General features: G+C 43.5%; 2 protein-coding genes across 7 annotated transcripts in view; one reads left to right on the forward strand and one right to left on the reverse strand.

Annotated features, from left to right (window-relative positions):
* Positions 1 to 7,266, forward strand: part of kctd17 (potassium channel tetramerization domain containing 17) — a 13,060-nt gene extending 5,794 nt beyond the window's left edge. Inside the window, exons 2-7 of one of the 5 annotated variants that reach the window (XM_031843071.1) lie at positions 625 to 733; positions 1,136 to 1,227; positions 1,834 to 1,977; positions 3,379 to 3,504; positions 3,956 to 4,094; positions 5,276 to 7,266. In XM_031843071.1, coding sequence (XP_031698931.1) covers positions 625 to 733; positions 1,136 to 1,227; positions 1,834 to 1,977; positions 3,379 to 3,504; positions 3,956 to 4,054 — 570 coding nt within the window. In that variant the 3' untranslated portion in view covers positions 4,055 to 4,094; positions 5,276 to 7,266. Of the gene's footprint in view, positions 1 to 624; positions 734 to 1,135; positions 1,228 to 1,830; positions 1,978 to 3,378; positions 3,505 to 3,955; positions 4,095 to 5,275 lie in introns of all 5 variants that reach the window. The other 4 variants (XM_031843070.1, XM_031843073.1, XM_031843072.1 and 1 more) reach the window with 4 other exon arrangements.
* Positions 7,267 to 8,172: 906 nt separating this feature from the next.
* gucy2cb (guanylate cyclase 2Cb) lies at positions 8,173 to 22,748 on the reverse strand. 2 transcript variants are annotated; one of them, XM_031843066.1, is made up of 27 exons: positions 20,660 to 22,748; positions 20,318 to 20,430; positions 19,836 to 19,903; positions 19,410 to 19,625; positions 19,109 to 19,227; positions 18,316 to 18,418; positions 17,886 to 18,000; positions 17,284 to 17,425; positions 15,682 to 15,764; positions 15,412 to 15,520; positions 15,013 to 15,094; positions 14,112 to 14,214; positions 13,857 to 13,916; positions 13,690 to 13,755; positions 13,421 to 13,525; positions 13,155 to 13,241; positions 12,248 to 12,380; positions 11,964 to 12,134; positions 11,710 to 11,786; positions 11,535 to 11,626; positions 11,221 to 11,379; positions 10,840 to 11,032; positions 10,589 to 10,763; positions 10,244 to 10,342; positions 9,974 to 10,068; positions 9,734 to 9,810; positions 8,173 to 9,563 (listed from the first exon to the last, which is right to left on the reverse strand). In XM_031843066.1, the coding sequence occupies exons 1-27, from the start codon at positions 20,853 to 20,855 to the stop codon at positions 9,347 to 9,349; spliced, it is 3,255 nt and encodes a 1,084-aa protein (XP_031698926.1). In that variant the 5' UTR covers positions 20,856 to 22,748; the 3' UTR covers positions 8,173 to 9,346. The 2 variants fall into 2 exon arrangements, with proteins under 2 accessions (XP_031698926.1, XP_031698927.1); XM_031843067.1 differs by having other exon boundaries at positions 8,175 to 9,563; positions 11,997 to 12,134; positions 20,660 to 22,747.
* Between the last annotated feature and the right edge of the window lie 712 nt (positions 22,749 to 23,460).

The raw sequence follows: 23,460 nt of genomic DNA on the forward strand, positions 1-23,460 counted from the left end.
TGTGTGTGTGTGTGTGTGTGTGTGTGTGTGTGTGTGTGTGTGTGTGTTAGTTGGAGCGGCAGTAGTCATGACATAACAGCCAGGCAGGCTCAGCAGAAGGGTTTAATGGAATATTTGCTGAAAAGTAACGTTGCTATCTGACTACCAATTGTTACGTCGCCTTTTATACATCTCGATACAGCAGAAATATTAATTGAGTTCATCCGCTCTATGGGGGGGCTTTTATTTTGAAAACAAAACCCTCTGCGATGCATCTTTTCGTACGTACTTACGCTCTGAACAGCCAGCGCTGCAAACGCAAGATGAAAAAAAAAGCCAAACCAGGATGTTGTTCTCCAGCTCGTGAACTTTTGGGTCTAAAAATACTGCAACATATTACAAAAGAGGTCCATTAATGGTGCGGTCCAAAAATAACAGTGGCCACATCCTTTGTTTAGACATTACACAGGACCACAAAAAGAAGTACTATAACAAGTTTAAAAACATCCACAGCTTGTAATAGAATAACCACCCACAATCACACACCACACACACAAGAAGAGAGACTTTCTGCAGCTATGTAAATACATGAAGATGTGAACATGCTTTAATTGAGTTGTCTCTCTGATTCTCCGTCTGCTGCAGGATGACTCTGGAGCCTATGTGATTGACAGAGACCCCACCTACTTCGGCCCCATTCTCAACTACTTGCGGCATGGCAAGCTGGTCTACAACAAGGAGCTGGCTGAAGAAGGTCTTTGACGTGCTTTGACTCTGCTCACATGGGTCCGGGGTGCATGAGTTGGTTTTTTTGTGTTTGTTGGGCAGGTGGAAATCAGGAGAATACTGTGGGCCTCCATACTGCCTCATGTCCCTGAGGGTCTCTCATCACTTTAGATTCTAGTTTCTTTCACGTGAAAATACACAATCTATATGTATATTGTCATACTGGTACTTGTACCAAGGTGTAATTCTGCAGCAATAACTACTAGATACAAATTCCCTGGCTGAAAGTAGTGGATGAACAGTTAAAATAGTGAGCTTAAAGTAGTGGATAAATGGTTGACATCGTTCAATTTTGTAAAAATGCGGGGTTGTGTCTGCGTTCAGTGTGCACACGGGAGCTGACCCGTGTGTTGTTTCCTTTGTTTTCAAGGTGTCCTGGAGGAGGCTGAGTTTTACAACATCACCCCACTGATCAAACTGATCAAGGAGCGGATCGTGGAGAGGGACTCCAAAGCCACACAGGTAAACACAGAACTCAACAACCCAACAGATGGCCTCAGACGCTGCAGTCGTTTTTTTATGAAACCGATACAGCGCGTCATGTGTGTGTCATGTTAAAGATGCCGTGTAACGCAACAGTTATGTTAATATTCTTAAACCATAATGGTTGTTTTTAGCGGTTACAATATAGAGTGTACTACATATTTCAGTACTTAACTGTCTGCATTTGAAACGAACAGACACACACACACACACATACATACACACACACACACACCGTGGTGGTGGTGTAAGTGCGATGTGTGTCAGTGCTGCAGTCTTTGTTGGTAATTTCACCCTCCTGTGCTTCTCTGAAGAGAGCTGTGCTGCACATCAGGCTTCTTTTCTTTTCTCAGGGTGGTTGCACTCACTCTAACATAATCTCACTGCCCTCTCCAACATACACCCACTGTCTGGACTCGCTGCTGCTGTTAAATATAGTGCCAAGACATGAAAGCGCTTATCTCACAGCTAGCTCACGACCGCATTATTGTTTTGTCTCTTCGATTTTGTCGAGGCAGATACATATGTTTGCTGTCTTCACAACTCCCCCCCCCACCCCCCTCTCTCCTCCTCCTTCCCCAGCAGGTGCCCCCCAAGCACGTGTACCGAGTGTTGCAGTGCCAGGAGGAGGAGCTCACCCAGATGGTCTCCACCATGTCGGACGGCTGGAAGTTTGAGCAGGTCAGCGTGCGCGCCTGCAGAAAGCCCCGCACCGGACTGCTCTGGACTGTGGGTTGGACTCGCGCTGCTGCTGACCCTTCAATCTTGACCCCTTTGGCCTGACCCCTTGGCCCCCCCGAAACCTGAGCCCTGCTAGCTGCACTCCCCAACTCAGTTTAGGACTCCCAGATTGCATTAGTTTGCATTGGCTGTATTGATTTATTTTCCTTCGGTAGGACTTATCTAGTGAGTCCATGACCTATATTTACATTTTTTTCGTAATTCAAATGTTGAAGATATTCCATTGCACTTCTACTTACACAAAGACACCATGTCACCGCAGGCACAGCACTCGATCTTCAGTATGTTTTACCTTCAGCCTTGTACGAAGGGTTCAGAACCCAGATAAGGCCCATGTCCTGCGCTGGTTCTGGAGTATTCCCGGGTCATTGTCTTTGTTCAAGAGGTTTGTCTACAGCTGGTAGATTTACTGTTTATTTGTCATAGACCAGATGTGTTTGTTAAGTCTGCTGTAGGTTACATGACAGCGGTAACAACACAGTGTGTTCACATTGTGAGCTACAAAATCAAATGTGTCACAGAATAAATAGTCAGTGTGTGCTTCTGTTGTGGACGCATGAAACACAACCAGCAAGGGACTCGGACCACTATATACATTTATTTTGAGAAATTGTGATGCGTGTGTTTTATGATATTTTCAGACCAAATGATTTATTTGAGAAAAATAATCTTGAGTTGCAGTCTTCTATTAAGAGTTTAAAAACTGGCTCACGAATGTTTTAAAATGCTGCAGACCAGCTCTTACTGTCACACCATCGGCAGTCTGATAGAAGAGAGCAACCCACCGCTCACAGTGTGACCACACAGTAAAAATAGACTCAATTATATTGATCTTTGGAGTCGCTGTAATGTCAGATATAGGGGGGGAAAAAACTGTCTGTATTAAGGTTGTCTTTTGAAGTGAAGGACTGGCCCCTTAAGTTGACAGGCTGCAGTTCATTGACCCTCAGACTTCAGAGCCTGGTGGAGTCTTAATAGGTCAGCCTATCCACATTGTAGCCTAGAGTCACACGGAGACCCCTCCTCCTCTCCCACAGCTTCGGCACCAAGCTCCACTGCATGCTGCACAGCTATGACTTGCACACAGCTCCCTGCAGAAGCTGACCCCCAGTTGTTTGTGCCACTTCCCACAAGTAGAAGATGCTCGTTGTTGAGTCCACTGCCGAGGCTGGAACAGCAGGCTGCCCCTCCCCCCACCACCATGCATGAGCAAAATAAGTCCTCCCTCTCTGCAGTGTTGGATCTCAGCTGTCTCCGTTACTTTCCATCTCATGATTTCTGTTTTTCTCTGCTGTGATCTGTAATTCGTCCTGACACTCACCATGTCTCTCTCTCCCTCTCTCTCTCTCTCTCTCTCTCTCTCTCTCTCTCTCTCTCTCTCTCCTCCAGATGGTGAACATTGGCTCGTCATACAGCTACGGAACAGAGGACCAGGCTGAGTTTCTGTGCGTCGTGTCCAAGGAGCTCCACACTCCGGGATCCGGCCTGGCTACGGAGCAGAGCCACAAAACCAAGGTGAGTCTCCGAAACACACGGTCGCGGTGGGGGGGGTATCCCCTCTGAAGCGGTTGTGCTTTGATCCTGCACTCAACACTGAAAGCTCCAAATGTCACTTGCCCTTGAAATGTCATTCACGAACACATTCACTCCATCATTCACACAGCTCTCCCTCTCTTTCCGGCTGTTATCAATCCATCACTTAGTCTTCCTGTCTATCTCTGACACTGTATCAATCTCTTTCCTCTCTCTCTCTGTCTCTCTCTCTCTCTCTCTCTCTCTCTCTCTCTCATATGGATATATAGATATATATCTGCCTTTCTCTATATTTACCCCTAAGCTTCTCACAATCCACTCACTGACACTCATCAGCCTGTTCATGTTTTTGTCGTTTTCTGTCTTTCTTTTTTTGTTTGTTTGTTTCCTTTTCTTTTGTGTTTTCCCCCTCCGTCCTTCATGCTGAATGAAGCCGGCGGAGACGCAGGAGGAGGAAGCCGCTGTGGTGGTGGTGGTGGAGGAGGAGGAGGGAGGGAGAGGTACCACGCCAAATGAGTGGCATAGAGAATGAGGGAGTCATGATTCTTTGTTCCAAAGAGAGGCGGGAATGGGTGAGGAACTGTGCGATAGATGTGCTAATGGGTAGACCTGGTAGATGTTAGTGTTTGTATATACAGTATATATGTGTGTGTGTGTGTGTGTGTGTGTGTGTGTGTGTGTGTGTGTGTGTGATGTCCACAGAGATCTGGGGTGTTTCATGGCGCTGCATTGAGTATGAGAGATAACTGTACACTGAAGTTTTTCTTAGCACAAATAAGGCTTTAATATAGTTATTGATATATAAGTTGCTTTCTGGCCCGATGCTTTTATTTTGAAAAGCCTAGCGTTGTCTTTTTTTCTGTCATTGGGCAACCACAAAGTTGGCCCTCGTCAATCACGTAGCAAAACAAGTAGGGAACAGTATTTTAGATCTCATTTTGAGAGAGATTTTAGTTTATAGATAATTTAATAATTTCATAATAAATCGTACAGAAAGATGACTAACTGCTGCTCTACTGATGCTTAGTAGCAGAAATCTCATCACTGTTTCCGCCACAACCCTCCAGTCCGGACGCTGTAGAGTAAGGACTGCCCGGGGGAGTGGGGATTAAAATAGATTTTTTCCGCTTTATTTATCTGTACAATGCATCAGATTTCAAGTATTGAAGTTTATTATGCGTGGTCCCTGTCAAATACACTTGCAAATGAATGGTCAAGAAAGCCCCCACATGCTGTTTGTCGTGGTGATCTGCACCAGCTTGTTGTATGTGTGTAAACACGGACATGCTTACTCTGGTCCAGCAGTGGCCCGGCACGGCAGCCTGACTAGATATCGATTGAGCCGCGTGTCTCTCCGGGCTCTCCTTACCAATGCTGCGACATGAAATATCCCGACCTTTTCAGTGCAGCAGCAGCAGATGTCCTTCCCAGTCTCAATGTAGAGCCACACACAGTCACACCCAGCACGTAATAAACACACAAACGCAGACGTTTAAACATGCAGAATCAAGTAAATGTTAAAGGGGCACACATCTTAAACGTGTAGTAAGTGGTGAAGACATGACTGTGTGTGATTTTGTCGATGTTCCCAACCATTATGCATGTCAGTAGAGTCATTTGCTCTCATTCTGTCACCATTTTCATCATCAGCGTCATCACAGCCATACCATAGCATAGATTGTATACAATGTTATTGGATTATAAAGCCGTGGATCTACTTTTCCCTAATCTCTGTTTTTCTCATATTCCACAGCTCTTCCAGATCCATGGGTCCCGGATGTAGAAATCCCAAGAACTTTAAGTTATTTTCTTTCTCGGCTTATTACGACATGGTGTATATGTGCGTCAATGGACAGTCATCAAAACAGATTTGTAGCATTATCAGTTCATTGACAAAATGCCAGTTAGAAACATTACCAGATGACCAAAAAAAAATAACTAAACAAATCCTAAATATCCCAGTCAGGCACAGCAAGATCTTCCAAAATAGCTTCCAGTGAAACTAATTTAATCAGTAGAATTAAACATGTGTGCGAACGTCATATTGCCAAGGGCAGTAGTGGAGCTTAGTAAATTCTAACCAAAGATCCAGATTAAAGCTGAACCACGGTGCTGAACCCGACCATGACACAAGAAAACATCGTCTTGTCTTCGTTACCCGGTGAGGAGCCGTGATCTGACAAAGGACGTGAAAGGATCGGATCTGCGTGGCGCGTCTTTGGATTATTACGTTTTCTAATGTTAACACAACACCGTCGTCATTTAGTTTGCACTTGATCCCCTTCGGCCGGGAAACAAACCATACACAGAAGGGATCCAACTTGCTGTTGACCCGCTAACATATTTAGCCAGCGGCAACTTTACGTGGTCGTGAAGCTTGTGAGAAATAATGATGGTCATTTCATTTTTGGGCGGTTTGATCTCATTGTGCGCGGACTCCACAGGAGCAGATACAAAGCCTACGAAAGCTTGCTTTTGTATCTATTTAGAGATGGCCTCGAATGTGAGTCAGTGTGCCTTCGGTTCTGTGTTGCGTCGGGTGCGTCGACCCGGGCCTATCAGCATGCAGGGCGAGTTATTTGCAAACCATCAGAGTTAGGTTTCACACAGGTTTCATCCGGGTCCAGACAGAAACGGTCATCCAACAGAGCTCACACTAAGAGCCAGCCAGCGGTACGCTCACTGCACCTGCACAAACACACACGCTGCTCTACATTATCCCCCTGCACCAACACCCTGTCGCGCGCTGATACACACCTGCAGCAGCTTGTGCCGGTGCAGCAGCAGCGTCGTCGTCGTCTTAGTCTGTCGCCTTGGCTGAGATCCACAGCCAGCTTTGGAACCAGCTGACAGAGAGCTGTCGGAAAAGGCTGTAACAGAGAAGGGTAGAGGGCAAGAGGGAGAGAGGAGGGGGAGGGGGGGTGATAGTCACATAATGTATTTTGTCGTCATCTTTGCCTGTGAAATAAGGAGCAGCAGATCTGCCGCAGTGCAGGTGTGTGATTGAAAAGGGGGTTTGAGAAGCAGTTGGATCAGGCCGGACTTTTAACAGCCTCTGTTGGCAACTTGTAGGAACTGCACCACGGATCAAAGTCGTATCCCCTGCACAAGTCTGTGGCACGCAACCCCCCCGACCGTTTTTATAATGCTGTGTCATGAAATTAATTCACAAGGTTTCAACAGCACATTTACTGGAAACGCTGGAGGTGTGGTGGTTGAATGCTGGGAAATAACCGGGCGTTATTACTCGAAACGCGCTTCTAGCCGGGAACACATCTACGAGAGTCATGGCGTAGCTTGTCAGAAAACATTTAACCACATAAAACATAGAAAACTCATTGTCGGACAGATGCTGATGGAAGCGGCAAGAATTGGGGTTTCGCTTGAAGCATTTCTTGGAGGCATAAATAACTCAAAATAATTGAGTTCATCTGCAGCGGTAGGGGCCAAAAACAACAACAATACAAACACTACAACATATCTAACCCAGCTGAGATTCCAAATTGAAGTTAGCTATACGAGCCAGCAGCTGTCTAGATAAGATGGTTAGCAGCATTCCAACATCATGTACAGCTGTCCTTAGGGTTGGCAATATGGCTCTCCCCCCCCCCTGCTGTTTAGCTCCTGTGTAACACTGTCTGACCAGCAACACGTAGTATGGAAACGCACTCGGGCTGCTTTATACAGACATTAAGCAGTTCGAGTTTCAACTTGAGACAATCAAGAATTAAGATCATAGTCGGCGACTCTTTTTGATAACATTTTGATAATTAAATCTAAAGAAAAAAACAGGCCGCAAATACGACATTGTGTGTGTTTGAGGGTGCGTGCGTGAGATAAAGTGTCTCGTCCATTTAAAGTGTAAAATAGAAACCGATGTCCCGGACATGTAAGGCTCCTCGCAATAAATACTTTATTAGCCGGATGAGCAGAGTACACAATAGATGTTAGAATGGTGACGTCACACATCAAGCTTATGATAATCATAACCGTGACACGAGCAGGAAGAAGAAGACTGTTTATTGTTTTGTCACTTCAGCTTTCCCTTGTGGCTCTTCTTAACACGGGCCATTCGGTGCCTTGAGTTTAAGCAGCAACACTGACACGTCAAACAACCGACATGTTTCAATGTTATTACATGCGTTCGTTTTTAATATGCGTTTTAATATTTTAGTCAGCGAATGGGTAGTTTACAGTCTCACTGAGAGTCCAGGTTTGGTGTTTGTGTAAATTTCTTCCAGTGCATGTTTGTTCGTTCTGAGAATTACATTTTTCATAAAGTGTTAGAGTAGAGACACAGAAAGCACAGAGAGCACAGGCTGCTGCGTGTATGCGGTGAAGCTGTTTCCATGCAGCTGTTGCAGAACGCTCAAGCGCTTTTGTATAAAAAGCCTTTTTCATTTATTTTTGTATGTTCAGTTATCTAATTTATTCTCGCTGTTTCTTTTACGAATGTTACACGGTCAAAAATATTTTTTTTAAGTGTGTGTGTGTGGGGGGGGGGCAGGAGGGGGTCTATGGGTGACTTATTTTCTTTTTTCTACTCGTCGACTCGCTTTTATTTTTGACCGACTTGATTTTCATCAGGTTTATTAAATACACTAGTTTTGAGTTTTAGCTCACAATGTGTTACCATGAGGTCAGTTTTATAAACACACACGTGCATGTCCAGTTTCCTTGTTTGTTTAGCTGGATCCACTCTTCACTTTCATATTGGCACACTGTATGTGTTGAGTTGTTTCTGCTGTACAATAGTGTGTTCCCACTTTGCATTTGATGTGTAAACATCTACTCAGCGGTCTTCTTTCATTGTTCTGTGCAAAAAAAAAAAAGGCAGCTGTGGATAGAAAACTATTTTAATCTGATGCTGGAGTTTTTCTGTTTTCTTCTTCTGTCCTCAGTACACATACAACAATGTGACACACGCATTGTAACGCCTCAGATGAACCTGAACAGGCTTCAAGAAACGCTGTGTTTTGATTTCATTTAACTTTGTTTTTTCACCTGAACACACATTTTGACAACAATGGGACAGGAGGGGATTTTTTTTTATTTAAAGTAAATGAATGTCACCATTCTCAACAAAATAAATCTTTGTCCTTTGTTTTAAAATACAGATTTGAAAATCTCATTTTTTCCGAGGCAGACATAACCGTGACGAGGCCTCATGTCGGTGTCCACCGGTATCTAGTGACACGTCTGAAATAAAGCTGGTTATACAGACGACCGTTACAACAGTGCAGTAAATCATCTCGCAGTAATCTCAGAGGTTGAAATATTTTGACCACAGAGACACAAAAGTCTCCAGTCATATGACTTGATTATGAAACACACGTGAATATAAAGTAAAAGAATGAAAGCATGCTTTACATTACAGCAGGTTTAATCCTTGTGTCTGATGGGCTATTCATGCTCAAAGCATACATGTGATTAATCATATCTATAGATTTAAACCAAATCTAACACTTGTTATAATAACAATAACGCATTGATTTAATATAGCACCTCTCATAAAATATGATTCACACAAGTAAGTGTTTTGACTAAGCAGTAAATTGCATATTTAAACTATCAATGAACCTGACAAGATATATGCAGTTGAAAGGTCCACATGTATGTTAACACTACTTGGATGTAGTCTGGACATTAACGCTCATCAGAGCCTCAGTTTAGCCTCGAATGGATGGAACTGATCAATTATAATCTCTGCTTGGTGGACTTAAAACCAGTCACCAGTCACTCTGCCTTGCCCAGTCTTACTGAGTAGTGTACTAACAGACAGGGATGACTGGGACAGTAATGCACTCTACAGTATAGGTATGTGCTACAGGAATGTACTGAGGGTGTTATCCACGGTGGCCAGGTGCAGGTACTCGGGGTGGTGGTCGCTCTCAGACTCCACCTCTGATTCCCGGTCCTCGTCGTCCTCCTTGCTCTGACTCGACAGCGGCTTCTTCCTCCGGATGGAGCCCCGAGAGCGCCGCTCCAGACACATCAGGATCATGTTGGCGAGGTCCTGCTGGAGCCGCTGGAAGTTCTCACTGGAAAAGCAGGAACCGGTGCATGAACAGTGAAAAACAGCTTTACAGTACTGGCTACAAAAAAAACACTTTGCTGATTGAATTTTTGCAAAATGATCATCAGGCCTGATACAGGTTAAAAGAAGTATTTGGGGGGGGAATACCTTTCAGCAGGTGGCGGGTTTACTTACGTTGTGGGCGGGGTTGGGAGGTCGTAGTCTTCGCCCGTCTCGCCTGTCAACCAGTAGGTTGTCTCTGTGCCTTTACCCTTGAAAAAAAAAAACACACATTCACACCATTTTTCCATCAAAGTCTGCCGACACCCACACTTCACTCGATGCTTTCTGCAAAAAATGAGTGTTTCTAGGTTCTGTTTAAAAATGGTTCATCTGTCCGACATGTTTCGTAAATGTAAAGAGGCCCATCTTTACCTTCAGATACGTTTCTCCTCTGACCTCATACTCAAACTTGCAGTATGTCCTCTGCAGGATATTTATAGTTGGCTGACTGACGTGGATCCGCAGGGCTGGAGGATATTAAAGATAAAAAAAAACAACAGGCGTCTGTTTTTTGCCAAAGCTTGGCTGTGGTGAATTGATTTCATTAGGTAGCTTCTGTAAATGCACGGGAGGGATTAGCCGTACGGAACTGGACCACACTAGATGGCAGCATGAATGCGTGTTTTTAATTTCTCCACTCACGGTGTCCAGAAGACTCCATGCGAGATGCCGTGTTGACCGTGTCTCCAAATAAGCAGTATCTGGGCATCTTTATCCCCACGACACCTGCAGCACAGGGACCTGGGCACACGCATCAGTTTGTAACGGTTTACAAGATAAAAGGAGATGAGTGGACAGATCAAAGGAAGTGGAGATTTCAGAAGGAATCGGGGAATGGTTGCACTTTAAAGGCCGATAATGAACCCTTAAAGCAATTTAAAGGTTGAGGCCTCACACTGCATTTAGGACAACAGACAGACAATTTAAAGCGTTCACTTCCATTTGTGTTAATGCTTTAAGCACAGTCCAGAGTTTAGTGCCGTCTACCTGAGTGAACGCCGATGCGTATCCACACCGGGATACCCGGCAGGTGTCGGAGCTGGAAGTTACCGATGAACGCCAAGATCTCCAGCGCCATGCGGCAGATGTCCACCGCGTGCCTGTTCCCATTTCGGTTTGGGAGCCCGGAGGCCACCATGTAGGCGTCGCCGATCGTCTCCACCTGAGTGTGGGAACGGAACACATGATGGGTGTCTGCACTGTCCACCTATATTTGCCTAGCCATTGAATTACAATACCTTGTACACATCGTGGTGGTCCACGATGCTGTCGAAGCCCCCGTAGATGTCGTTGAGCATGTCCACGACTTCCATCGGTGTGCTGTACTGGCACAGGGTGGTGAAACCGACGATGTCGCTGAAGTATATTGTCACCTCCTCGTACAGCTCTGGCTCCACCGCACCAGTCTCCTTCAGACTTTTCACTGCCGGGCTGCACAGAAAGACACCAACGCAGAGGAAACACGATGATGCATATGGCTTTACTTCAGATGTACCCCAACAAAGTGTTGCCAGACTTGGCCCATGTGGGCTATACCTTTCAGGTAGGATGTATTTGTTCTTGTATAATCTGTGTTAACAGAACAGTGTGTCTAAAATGCGGTGTGATCCTTAACAGACCCGGGAAGCAGCATGTAGTTGAGGCAGTCTGCTCTGTCCCGCTCGGCTTTGTAGAGGGTCGTTCTCTCCTCCACCAGGCGCTCCAGGTTCCTGGAGTACATCTGCAGTCTTCTTATCATGTTGTCCATGTAGCTCTCATTGTCCTGGTTATGAATTTTACTGAAAGGACAACAGAAGAGGAGGATGAAGGAAGGGAAGGGTGGAAAAAAACATTAACTTTCAAGAAAACAAACTTCAAAAACGTGATACATTTCTCAGATCTTCTAGAGGTTAAAACGGCAGCGAGAACCCGCTAAACTAAAGACAGCGATTACCTGATTATTTTCCCCAGACAGGATTCTATCCTCTTGAAGTCAGGTCTTTTTTCTGGATCCTCGTCCCAACAGGTCTTTATCAACATGTACACCTAGGAGACGGAGGACACAAAGCTTTATACTGCAGACACACAGGATGGCAGATGAAGTTGGCACACGACCAGCATCAACTCACCTCTAATTCTTTCTCCGAAGCCGTCTCAAAGTTAAGATCAGGTCTGAAGTAGGACATGATGACCTTTGCAAGCTTTTCTGTGTGCACACACATTATGAATGAATTAATTCCCCACAAAGTTACTTACAATATTACTGAGTGTGTGTATCACAGCAAACATCTCAATCATTTTCACACAGTCCCTTAAGATGAGTAATAACTTTCTTCATTCTTTTGGTTTTCAGGAGTTCAACGTGTGAGTGTGAGGGCTTCACTTTTGGGACAGCGGTTGTGTAAGCGTGTCGCACCTGCTCGCTCGGAGCAGCCCTCGGTGTAGAAGGTGCACTTTCTGAGAACGATCTCGTGAGCGATGATGGCAAAGCTGTACACGTCTCCTTTCTGAGAGGTGCCGTGTCTCCTCAGGTGCTCCGGAGCGGTCCACAAGTCTGAAGAGGAGGAAGAGGAGAGAGAGAGAGAGAGGGAGAGGAAGGGGAATGTGAGAAAGTGATGAGATTGACCATAAAAAGTCAGCGAGGGAGCAGACGCACTGTTGCTGTACCTTTGCCGGCGCTGAGAAAGCTATTGCAGCCAAAGTCCGTGATCTTCACCACCATGCGGTTGTCCACCACACAGTTGGTGGACTTGAGGCGACCATGCACCTGGATGTGACTGGCGTGGAGATAGGACATGCCCTGAAACAGAGGAATCACACACCAGAGGGTTTAGATTGAAGGAGCAGTCAATCATCGGTGAGCTCTACTGACCTCTGCTGGCTGTCAGGGGGAACAGCAACAACACGTCTTCAAGTCTTAACTAAAACATTCAGCTGGATATGAACCTTATAAACCCTCCACAATATGATTTAATCAGAATATTATTAATGAAGAAGTTGCGATACATTCTGTATACAGTTTACAGTACTACTGTATTATGCTTCTTATAATATATGTCAGGAAAACCATGTACTTTTATTTTTTGATTCAGATTAATAAATAAAAAAGGAACTCATGGTGTAATAAATCCATCAGAGAGGAATGAGTTAAATATTCCCATTATGATTTAAATGTAATAGTCAAGTTTTTAAATCGGTTTAGGTCCACTTTTCTTAATACATGTTTATGTCAAAAATACATATTCAGGAAATGCAAAAGTAATAAAATTACAATTTAGGAAGTAACAACCGGTAATAACTGATTGCATTACAGATTCTGTTTTCCAATTGCTAGAACACAATTTCTAAAACTAAAACTCTAATTGGTTGCAGGTGTTTCCACAGGTGCTCTCTGATTGCAGGTGATTGATAATCGAGTGTGGTATTTAAATTGAAGGTGTTTAGCAAACGACACATGCTGGCTTATAGTTTTGAATGATGTGTCTATTGTAGATAACTGCGTATAGATACATAAGTAAGTGCTTTCAACAAGTGTGCCACAAGTAGCAGTTTGTCAGCAGAGTTTCTGTCTTACCGTGGCGATGTCGTACATGACGGAGATCTTGAACTCCCAGTCCATGAAGGTCTCCTCTGGGTACGAAACCTTGTCATTCAGCACATACTGGAAGAGGGAAGGGACAAGAAATCTGGTGAAATTATTGCATTATTTCATAATTTTTTTGCTTGTCCTGTACTGAGCTACAATGACTTGTGAATCAAAGTAGTGATTTGATATGTGCAAACTAAACTTCCATTCAAACCTGAATGGACTTGAGCTGCAGGTGAGCCTGCCGTACGTACCCTGAGCGACCCCCTCTCTCCATACTCGAACACCCCAAACACACCCTTATCAATCTTCACTGTGCCATAAAACTTTGTGAGGTTGTAATAGTCGATTTGCTTGAGCTGCAGAGAAAAGACGAAACAGAAGCTCTTTAAGTGGTCTGGCTTGGAAAAAAACATTAACACAGGATTGGCACACCCACAAACACAGGACTGGAAGCATAATGACAATGAATCAGTAAAATGCTGACATCACACAAACCACCTGCTGTGTGTGTGTGTTTTACCGCGTTAAGTTCTATCATCCGGGTAACATCCTCATCTGAGTACTCCAGCTCCTTCAGAATCACAATCTGAAAACAATCGCAGCATCATCAATCACACCAGCGATCAAATCTACATGTGCGAAAGCATGTTGATTGATTAGAAAAACTACTGTTGTGTCCGGCTATACCTTCTTATCGTAGAGCGCACGGCGGATCTGGAATTGCATGATTTTCCTCTCGTCTTCAATCTGACGGGGGCAGATGGAGGACAAAGTTAACAGAGCAAACGTGTCCAAACTCCTTTATTTTATTTCATCGTGCGCTGTAGTGCATTCATGTTCGAGAACAAGGTCATTTGATCATAGATTTCTGACTGCAGGACAAGTTAAGAGTGTGTTGAAAAGGAGCCTCCATGCTGACGGAGAGGTTTGCGCTTCATTTACCTTCAGAGAGATGACATTGAGCTGGTCTTTCTCCAGCAGTGTGACGAGATCAGAGGAGATGTGGAACCAGCGCATCTTGATCCGGCGTTCTCTCTTATTCTGTCTACACGGGGGGAAAAAACACCAACACATCATTAAATGCTAAACGTAGCATAGGGATCCACATCCATGAGCACCCAAGATGCGCACTTTCAATATCTGCTCACCCTTGTTTAGCTCCCAATTTTATATTGTACACAAAAACTAACCCTAACCCTTCAGGCTGGTCACAAAAAGGTCTTTCAAGAGATCCAGAAAACTGTCATTTGAAAAAAAAACAACTCATGCATAGCAACTGTATTTACATCCATCCATAAGAGCTGTTATAAATAGATAGAAGACATTATACATGTAAAAGCAATCAAAAATCTTTCACATTATGTCCTTTGAGATTAAAGCATCCATATATATATATATATCAAATACTGAGCCTGATAGCTTTGTAGTTCAACAATGGTAAAAAAAAACGAATGTGTCAGTGTTCACTTCCATACTTCATGTATTTCAAGCATGCAGCTAACATTGCCATGAATACAGTGGTACAATGCGCATTTTCCCGCCTTTTTTGATTGTCTGCCCCGCCCTGATTAGCTCCACCTGTCTCTTGTCAGCCCTGCAGTTGCCAGACCTCCTGCTCAGCAGTTCCCACACTCTCCCACTCCGCACACTTTTTTGTTGTTGTTTACCTTCTCTGTTCCTTTGCTGTTTATCAGCTCATCCTACCCCATGACATGGAGTTTTCGTTTGCTTGTTACCTACCTGCCTGTCTGTCACACGCCTGATTTCGGACTCTCGGATTTGTGAGTTCTTTGTTCATTCAATCATTTACCGCACACATCTGCCCGTCTGGTCTGCGACTTACCTGTAGAAAATGAAGGCGATGGTGGCCACCACAACCACGGTAACAGCCAACACAATGACAATGATGTTATAATATGCCGGGCCTAAAGGAGTGAGCACATATTAAACAAACAAAAAAAACATTGTTTATTATAGCAAACCCAGACTCATCTAGGGCATCGTACAGGTACGTATGTCTTGACGGACTTTACTCAAGTATAGAATATTCATGTGAAGAAAACCTTTATCTTGTATTATATCCTGAAATTTTGTTTATTGTGCACATGTGAGATTTCCACTTCAGCTTAGAGAAAAGGAATAAAACGTTTCACTCTTTACAACACATCTGCACACTGAAATCTCATCTTACTGACAGTAATAAACAGCCAATGGTCAATAAACACCGTCACCTACACCGTACCTTCCTCTGGTCTGGAATTAGGAAGTGTCGCTCCCCAGATGAAGGAAGGGTCCGTCTCAACCACTTTCGCAACATTGTGCTCGGTGTCGAATGTGAATAAAATTCGGTACTGCGGATCACAAGAGAGGAGACATTTACAAATTTCAGAGTAAAACACGGTATGACAGTAAGAGATTCAGCACGCAGAGGTTTAATTACTAAAGAATGTAGAAGAGATCTGTGTTTCTTTTAATATTCACTGCTAAACGGCATAATGATGAACAAGTGTACCTTGTTGTCATTTGTGGTGTAAATGACTGAGAGATTCACGTCTCTGTCTCCATGCTCGTCCAGCTTGTAGTTTCCGGCACTTCCTGAGAAGAACCATAGAAACGTCTTTATACACAAACATATGGCAGACACACCGCAACAGTTTAGTCTCCTACTGTAAACTAGTGTACAGACGACTCATTCGATTTTTAATATTTTTTTTTTTTCTGTCATTTGAGAAAGAAAAAAGAGCCTAACAGAAAGGACAGCTTCTCTTTGAGTGTGTCTGTTATTAATCACACGCTCACCCCCAATTACACACAGGCTACTTACAGCTGCTGCCTGCAAGCTATAGCACCTCATCGCTTCTTCTTGTCAGTGAGAAATACAAATAAGTGACAGCAGTTGGCAGCTTCCATCTGTTGGGCCTCACACAAGACCATAACCAATGTCAACTGTGAGGTCCTGTCGTCAGTATGTTCAATGGACGTTTGGGGGTTTTCAGCAACTACAACCTCGCACCTTGTGGGTACTTCATGAGCTGTTTCCAGTATTTATAGATGCATATGTTGAGAACTTTTAGGCCAATTAAACCAGACCTAGGAGTCCACAGCTACCCCGTGAGGCTGTGCTAAATGCTAACATTAACATGCTAATATATGCACACAGAGTTCTGCAGGGATGATGTATTTTTGTAGGCCCACCCAGGAAGTTAGCATCTCACTAGTTCTCGCGACAAAAAGCCAATGGGATTTTTCCATTCGATTTTGGATGATTGCCGAATATGAACTCTGTGGCAAACACAAGTTTATGATACTTACACATTTTGTTCAGCAAGATCATTTTCACAAATGAGCACCACTTACACTTGCAATCGGCAGAAATAAAAAGCTAACGTTAGGCTATAAACAAACTACACCTCGGTCGCATGAGCACATGTATACGCAACAAGGCTGTAAAGGCGGACCGATCAGCGTGATGACGTCTCATACTCCCATTTAGTCTTTTTTTAAGACGCATAAAAGCTTCCAAATTTACGAGAGGGGTATTTACTGATGTATTTTATATCGTAGAACAAAACATTCAAATCCCTTTTGTTAACCACAGACCATAGACTGAACAGACCTGATTTCAGGGATCTAACAAAAACCCATTTCAGCAGTCACTCCTGCAGTATTATGAGAATACTAACATGATAATGTTCAGCAAGTATATTTTCTTGTTCACCAGTTTAGCGTGTCAGCATGCGAATGTTTGCTAATTAGCACTAAACACAAAGTAAAGGTGAGACTGATGGGAACGTCTTTAGTTTAGCAGATATTTAGTCTTAAACCAAAGTGTTTGAAAAATTAAAATTTGAATGATGGCTTCAGTATTTCAAAAATCATCTCTACAGCCTTGTCTGGTCTCTGTTCATCAATGCATTTCCACTTATCCCTCTACCAAATACATCTATTTCCTCTTTGGTTTCTTTTATCAAAGTGTTTTTGTCTCTTCCCAGAAATTGATCCAAAATGATTTATTCAACATCACAACCATACTGACTGCAGGCAGGAATGTTAAGTACGTTACAGGTTCAGTTCCTCTCTCCCTTCCTCCCACTATCTCTCCCTCTTTCCTTACCATTAAAGGAGATGTTTCTGAAGTTATTCACATCAGCAAACTCCATCTGCTGAATCGCTGACTGAGGTTTTTTAGCAATTTTCCTCATCACCTCGCCTATCAGCAGCACTGAATCATGGTACGCGGCCATGTAATCATTCATCTGCAGAGAAACAGAGACAGAGAGAGAAAAATTGATGATTGAAACTATACTCTCTAGAATAATAGTCACTATAAGAACAACTGCTCTGTAGATTATTCAGAGGAATGGGAACACTGATGCTGGAGAGAGATGTTGCCATCTATGACCATTACCTATGACTTTCCTAGAGTGAGATAAAGTGCAACTATAGCAGAGTTGCTATAAGAATCCAGGAAGTCACTCGGCAGGTCCCACATAACCCCTGAAAAAGGACACTTTTCATATGTTTAAAGATCAAACAGATCCTTAATGCTAAGCTAAGCTAACCATCTCCTGACCGTAACTTCCTGTTTGATTGCTGAGAGTTACAGTATAGATGCAAAGAGGCAATGAAAGCGTATTTCCCAAAATGTCAAACTACTCCTTTAAACAGCAGTAAAAGGAAGAAGGGAGTTGAGTCATTTGGAAATGGTGTCCTCACCGTGTCGTTGTCTTTCAGGTCCGCGTTGATCCTGTAGTTTCTGGTGTTGGGCATAGTCAGCACCAGCACGTTCTTCATGGATGGCATCGACGATGTGTTGGTGTAGTATTGATCACTGTGGAGAGGAGGCAGGGGAGGCGATATTTTAAGGGCTGTACGTGCACGGCCAAACTCCAAGAGATAACGAAAAAATGAATAGAGGATACACATCAGTATGAACAGAATCGTCGATGAAGCGTGCGATGATAATTGCTTGTCATGTGTACTATATCTCAAAGAAGGGTGTGGGAATGAAAAGAGCCATTTGTAACCAAACAGTGTAATAAGTGCAAACATGTTTACAGCTCAAACACCTGCAGAAAGAACCAAGATCAGAAACAAGTCACAGATGGAAAAAAAGAGATTGAACGAACGAATCAAGAGCACTGACTTGTAAAGATCAATAAGGATGAAGAGAATATCGCTGTTGTCTGCCTCTTTTGAGCCTGTTTTCGCCTCCACTACGTCCAGTGGTGATCCACACATGATAAACACTGCAAACAAAGAAGCTGTATGTCACACCACAGAACAGTAGTGTATGCATTTTTTTTTTTTTTTTACATAGTAGCCTTGGAGGGCGTCAAACGCTCTGTTCATCCCTCTGGCTTGAACCACGAGACTCCAAAATACCAAAACCCAAGATGCATGAATGAGAAACAAAAAGCTATGGTATGTGCACAAGTTAACATTCATATCGAACAGTATCCCTCCCAGGTTATATCACAGGTCTCAATGGTTGTTGGGACATAATTTGTCCTGCGTCCAATTTGTCCCCTCCACTATTAAATGCTGCAGTTTATTTGTCCAGGTTTTGAGATACTCATCTCTGAGGTTTTTGCCTCAACCCAAATACAATATGGAGGGCAAAGTCAAACTGTTGTCAGTGTGACCCGTGGATTATCCATTTATCTCCATTATATTGGCCACTAATACTGGAGAGAGATGATCCCTCATTATACGACTATATAAGTATATAAAGTATTTAATGCTGCGAGCTGCACAAATTAAATCCCATACACCTCCATTGTATTGGGGAGGGGAAGGACATTTCAAGAAATTGGTCTCTCAAGCCAAAAGCCTGAGAGTTGGCAACCCTGACCACACTCCTGTATCAGTACTACTCAAATACTGCAGTTGAATCAGACACGAGGATGTATTGTACACTTTTTAAAGAAAAGTCTTACGGTTGCTTGTCCTGTTTTTGGGCGCCAGTACGTTTTTCAGGTCATCTGGTCTGCGCAGCACCGTTCTCTGAATACGTTGGGCAAAGTTGCTCGAGGCTTCATCCAGTGCATTAATATACCTGGGGAATAGCATCACTTAATAGAACAGATGTGTATTATATCAATTCAACACACATGCCATAACCTATGCGTCTCCCTCATATAAAGACTGCTGGCCACACACGCAGCAAAATGTAGGTGCAAGGTTGATCCCAAACAGCACCTCCACTGTACTCTTTTAGGACTTCTCTTGGTGACTCACCAGAAGCAATCCTCAGTGTTGCTCTGTTTCTTGTAAACATAGGTCGTCTCCCATTCGGGTTTGAGCTTGTTCTCGTCTTCCCAGAAGTTGACGAAAAAGTCAGAGATCTTGCGCGCCGGCGGCAAGAGGCGCTGCAGGTTGCGCGTGTAGTCGCAGGAGAGTCCAAAGCTTCCCGCCGAGATGATGGGCGTGCTGAGCTTCAGACCTCTTTCCCCGCTGACAGAGAGAGAAACAAGGAGAATGACGCATACATGGAGGTAAACAATGGTAAGGTGGATCCACCTAATGTGTTTAAGAGTATAGATCCCACATGCACTGTCCTTTACCATATTTATACAAGTCAAACACTGTTTCAATATGGAAAGAATGTTTTTTTAAATATATTTGCACTAATGTGGAGTTGAGCTTGGAAACAAATGCACTTACTCAAACATTTGGAAAGTAGCGTAGGTGCAGGTGGGACCAAGCACGGCACATCCCAGGGAGCCTTCGTTCTGCAAGGGAATACAAATGAGCTTGAGTTTTTTTGTCCGTCAGTGTGGCTGTTTGTTTCACATTTGTGTGCACAGCTCACTAGGCCTGCTGTTGTACTTGCTATTAACTCCATGTGATAGTAAACACGTGTTCACAAATTAACTGTATGTGTCCACAAATTGCAATTAAGTGAGCAACAGGCTTTAAACAAACACAACATTTAGAATTAACACTGTAGTAGCTCTTTGGAGTGGCTCTTTAGCTGTTTACGTTGTACAAGATCAGAATGGTGTAGCCTCTGGTCTGACCCCTAGTGGATGTAGCTGTTAATCCTCAAGGTACCCACTAAGCACACGGGTAAGTCTATGCCGACATGTTAAAAAAGCAAGTATGTCATTATCATGAGTCTAAGTTGGATGAAGATTTTTACTTACAATCAGGCTCTTTAGCTCGTCCACTCCCTCACACGCGCTGCTCCGGCAGCCTCTTTGTCGATAGAAGGTCGGTCTGAACCCGCCAAATTTAGCCGTGAGATTAAACCCTGTCTCTAAAAAAAAACTGAATTATGAGTGTCCTTCGTTCGTTAAATCTCTTCTCCAAACAGCATTTGTCATAGTTTAGAAACCATAGACACACACAGCAGGTCTTTCAAGCTTTGGATGATCTGCATGTTGAAGTGTGTGGATGGGACTGTTTTGATGTAATGAGCGCAATAATGTGTCTATAAAGAGTTTGGAAGGTTAATTTTTTTCCTCAGTATTTTTATACTTCATTACCTTCTGCAGCATTAATGGCTGAGTCCGTCTCAATGGCCTCCAGTATTTCGTCCTTCACATACCTCAGACTCCAGGGAGACTCTTCATCTTCCAGCAGGATCACATTGATTGTAATCCCATCCAGACACTCTTTAATGCTCCGACACGGAGCAGCAACAACCCCCAAGACGCACAACCACCACCATCCTGTTCCCATTTTCAGCTCTGAAGTTTTTGAGCTGTTAAAGAGAGTCCATGATCTGCTAAAGGCTTTCGTGATCGTCTTTTTCCCTTCTTCTCTTCCAGAGCTCAGCGCATCTGTAGTGCAGTTAGGTCACCAAACACTCCAAGAACTTCCTCTTAACTTTTGTTTGTTGCTGTCTGATCCACAACGGAAAGTTGAATTTACAAGAGCAACATCCAGGTGCTGAGTCCTTGTCTGCGTTCTTCTCGGAGTTGTTCACATTCACAATCTCTCTATGGCTGCTCACCTGTCCTTTCCACATAGAGTTGTTAATATACAACCTTTTAAAGGCACAGAGGCGGGCCATATAAGCTTCTCACTGTTGTCTTGCCAAGGTCTGTGTGAATTACAAGCTACAAACACACAGAGCACAGATTGTAGCTGGTTGCGAGCTTGTTGGTGATATCAGCATTTTACCAATAATGACCTCATGCTGGTTCAGCTAGTGAAAGATACGATAACTAGATATTTGATGTCAGATAAGCACTGACCTTTACCAGCAGGGTTGATGGCGAGACCTTGCACTCGTTTCCCCTACCGTAAATGAGTCATGTTGCTCCTTAGTGAGCACAGAAGGAATTTACAACACTGACATTTCTATCTAAATACACTTGTTGTTTCATACCGGGATTTAGTGAAGCTCTGCATCAATTTACATATCTATGCATTTCAAACTTTGCCTGAGAAAAAGTTCAACCTTTGTGTCGTCAGACCATAACACATTTTGCCACATGGTTTGGGGTTGACTGAATGAGTCTTTTGGCATAATTCAGATGGGCTTGGATGGTCCTTTATGTGAGGAAAGGATTCTGTTTCGCCTCCCTACCCCCAGAGCCTCGACATGTGCAGAATATTGGAGATGTTGGTCCCATGCTAGGAGTGACAAGTACCAGAAATCCCTCTCTTAATGTTGCTGTTGGCCTCTTGGGAGCCTCCCTGAAAAGTTTTCTCCTCATCCTCTCATTAACTTCATAGGGTCGTCCTGATCTCTGCAATGTATCTGTGGTGCCACATTGTCTCCACTTACTGGTAATGGTTTTGATAATGCTTCATGGTGCACCCGATGCATTCAATATTCTTTCATGCCCCTCTGTGATTGGCACTTTGCAACAATTAGATCTTGCCGTTTCTTTGGTAACTCTTTGTGGACCACGGCTCTCTCAGCAGAATCCTACAGCAACAGCTGTCTTCATTCTGAGCACAGATAGAGAGCCACCATTTGAAAAGGCTGTACAGACTTTAGCAATCAGGGTGTTGGAGTTTGTTTTATTCTAAATGATCCTAATAATCAGCTACTTGTTTTTTTCCAGGCCGGGTTTGTTGGCGGATCACAACAACAGAAGAACAAATCTGACCACTGCGTCTGCCACTTCATTCAGGTGTGGCGACCTTTTTATAACCACTGTATGTGTGTGTGTGAGTGTGTGTGTTCTCACACTGTATGTGTCAGAGACAGGCAGACAGCAAACACAGACACAGCTTGTAAATTTTCTGAAAGACAGCCTGGGGAAAGAAAAGCAAGGGGAAAAGATCAAAGGTTGGTCGGGCCATAAAACTCATCCCAGATAACGTGCTGTGAAACAGTTCAGAGGCTTTTTGTACAGTTTATCTGAACCAAACACACAAACACCCCATAATACATGACCGGGTTAGACTGAATGATATAAATTAACAATGTCCTCATTCAATCAGTACTACCTCTTTGGTTTGAGCATGACATCAATGCCACACATGCGCACACACGTACACACAATTTAATGACAGGAATTCATTATCAGCTCATCACTTGGAACAATCACCTCACAGAGGATATCTCCAGGCACCTTCTGTCTGTGTGTCTCTCTATCTCTCCTAACACACACACACACACACACACACACACACACACACACACACAAAAACACTCAAAACTATCAGTGTGACCAGATTTCCCATGCTTCCTCAATGACAGAAATGTTCCTCATCTATCACTGGGACATCGAGGGAACCAACCTGAACCTGGCAAAAAAATGTTATGTATGTATGTGTGTGTGTGTGTGTGTGTGTGTGTGTGTGTGTGTGTGTATGTTTGCTTTGCTTCATATTCAGAATGTCTGCATTGTCATTGTAATGTCTGCTAATGTAGTGACGGAAAATGATAGAATAAACAAAAGTAGAACAAATCAATAAAAATGTGCTCCTTAAATTCTCTTCATATATATTTATCCACTGGTGTTGCTCCTGTTGTCATCATATTGTTTCACTATTATTGATATGATGATTAACATTTCCTCTGTTTCTGGGATGGTAATGGGCTTGTTTAGGACTTTGTTGTTTTGTCTGTGATCACACCGATTGGCCCAAACGGGACGTAAACCCTTAAAAATCCCATGTTTGCGATGCAAATGAAAACACTTCAAACACTTGTGTTTGCCCCTGTGACATATGGCTGCAGTCGTCGGGTTTAAAAGATATGGGTCGATTAAAAGAAAATGTAAGCCTTGTTTGTATGAATCTGACCAAAGTCCTATCTTTTCCGCGTCATTATGCTTGTCGTTGTGTTTGCTCTCCTCATTCGTTTCATTGTCATTGCCTGTTG

The sequence above is a fragment of the Anarrhichthys ocellatus genome, unplaced genomic scaffold (assembly GCF_004355925.1).
Source record: "Anarrhichthys ocellatus isolate YVR2014 unplaced genomic scaffold, GSC_Weel_1.0 scaffold4, whole genome shotgun sequence".
NCBI lineage: Eukaryota > Metazoa > Chordata > Actinopteri > Perciformes > Anarhichadidae > Anarrhichthys > Anarrhichthys ocellatus.

Bases quoted from the DNA above. Each gene is read 5' to 3' on its own strand.
- gucy2cb (XM_031843066.1), bottom strand. From the start codon at position 20,855: ATGGGAACAGGATGGTGGTGGTTGTGCGTCTTGGGGGTTGTTGCTGCT. The intron at 15,095-15,411 runs GTACGGTGTAGG...TCACTCCTTTAG, and splicing joins TAATTCCAGACCAGAGGAAG to GCCCGGCATATTATAACATC. The intron at 13,756-13,856 runs GTATAGCCGGAC...GATTGTTTTCAG, and splicing joins GTGCGCTCTACGATAAGAAG to ATTGTGATTCTGAAGGAGCT.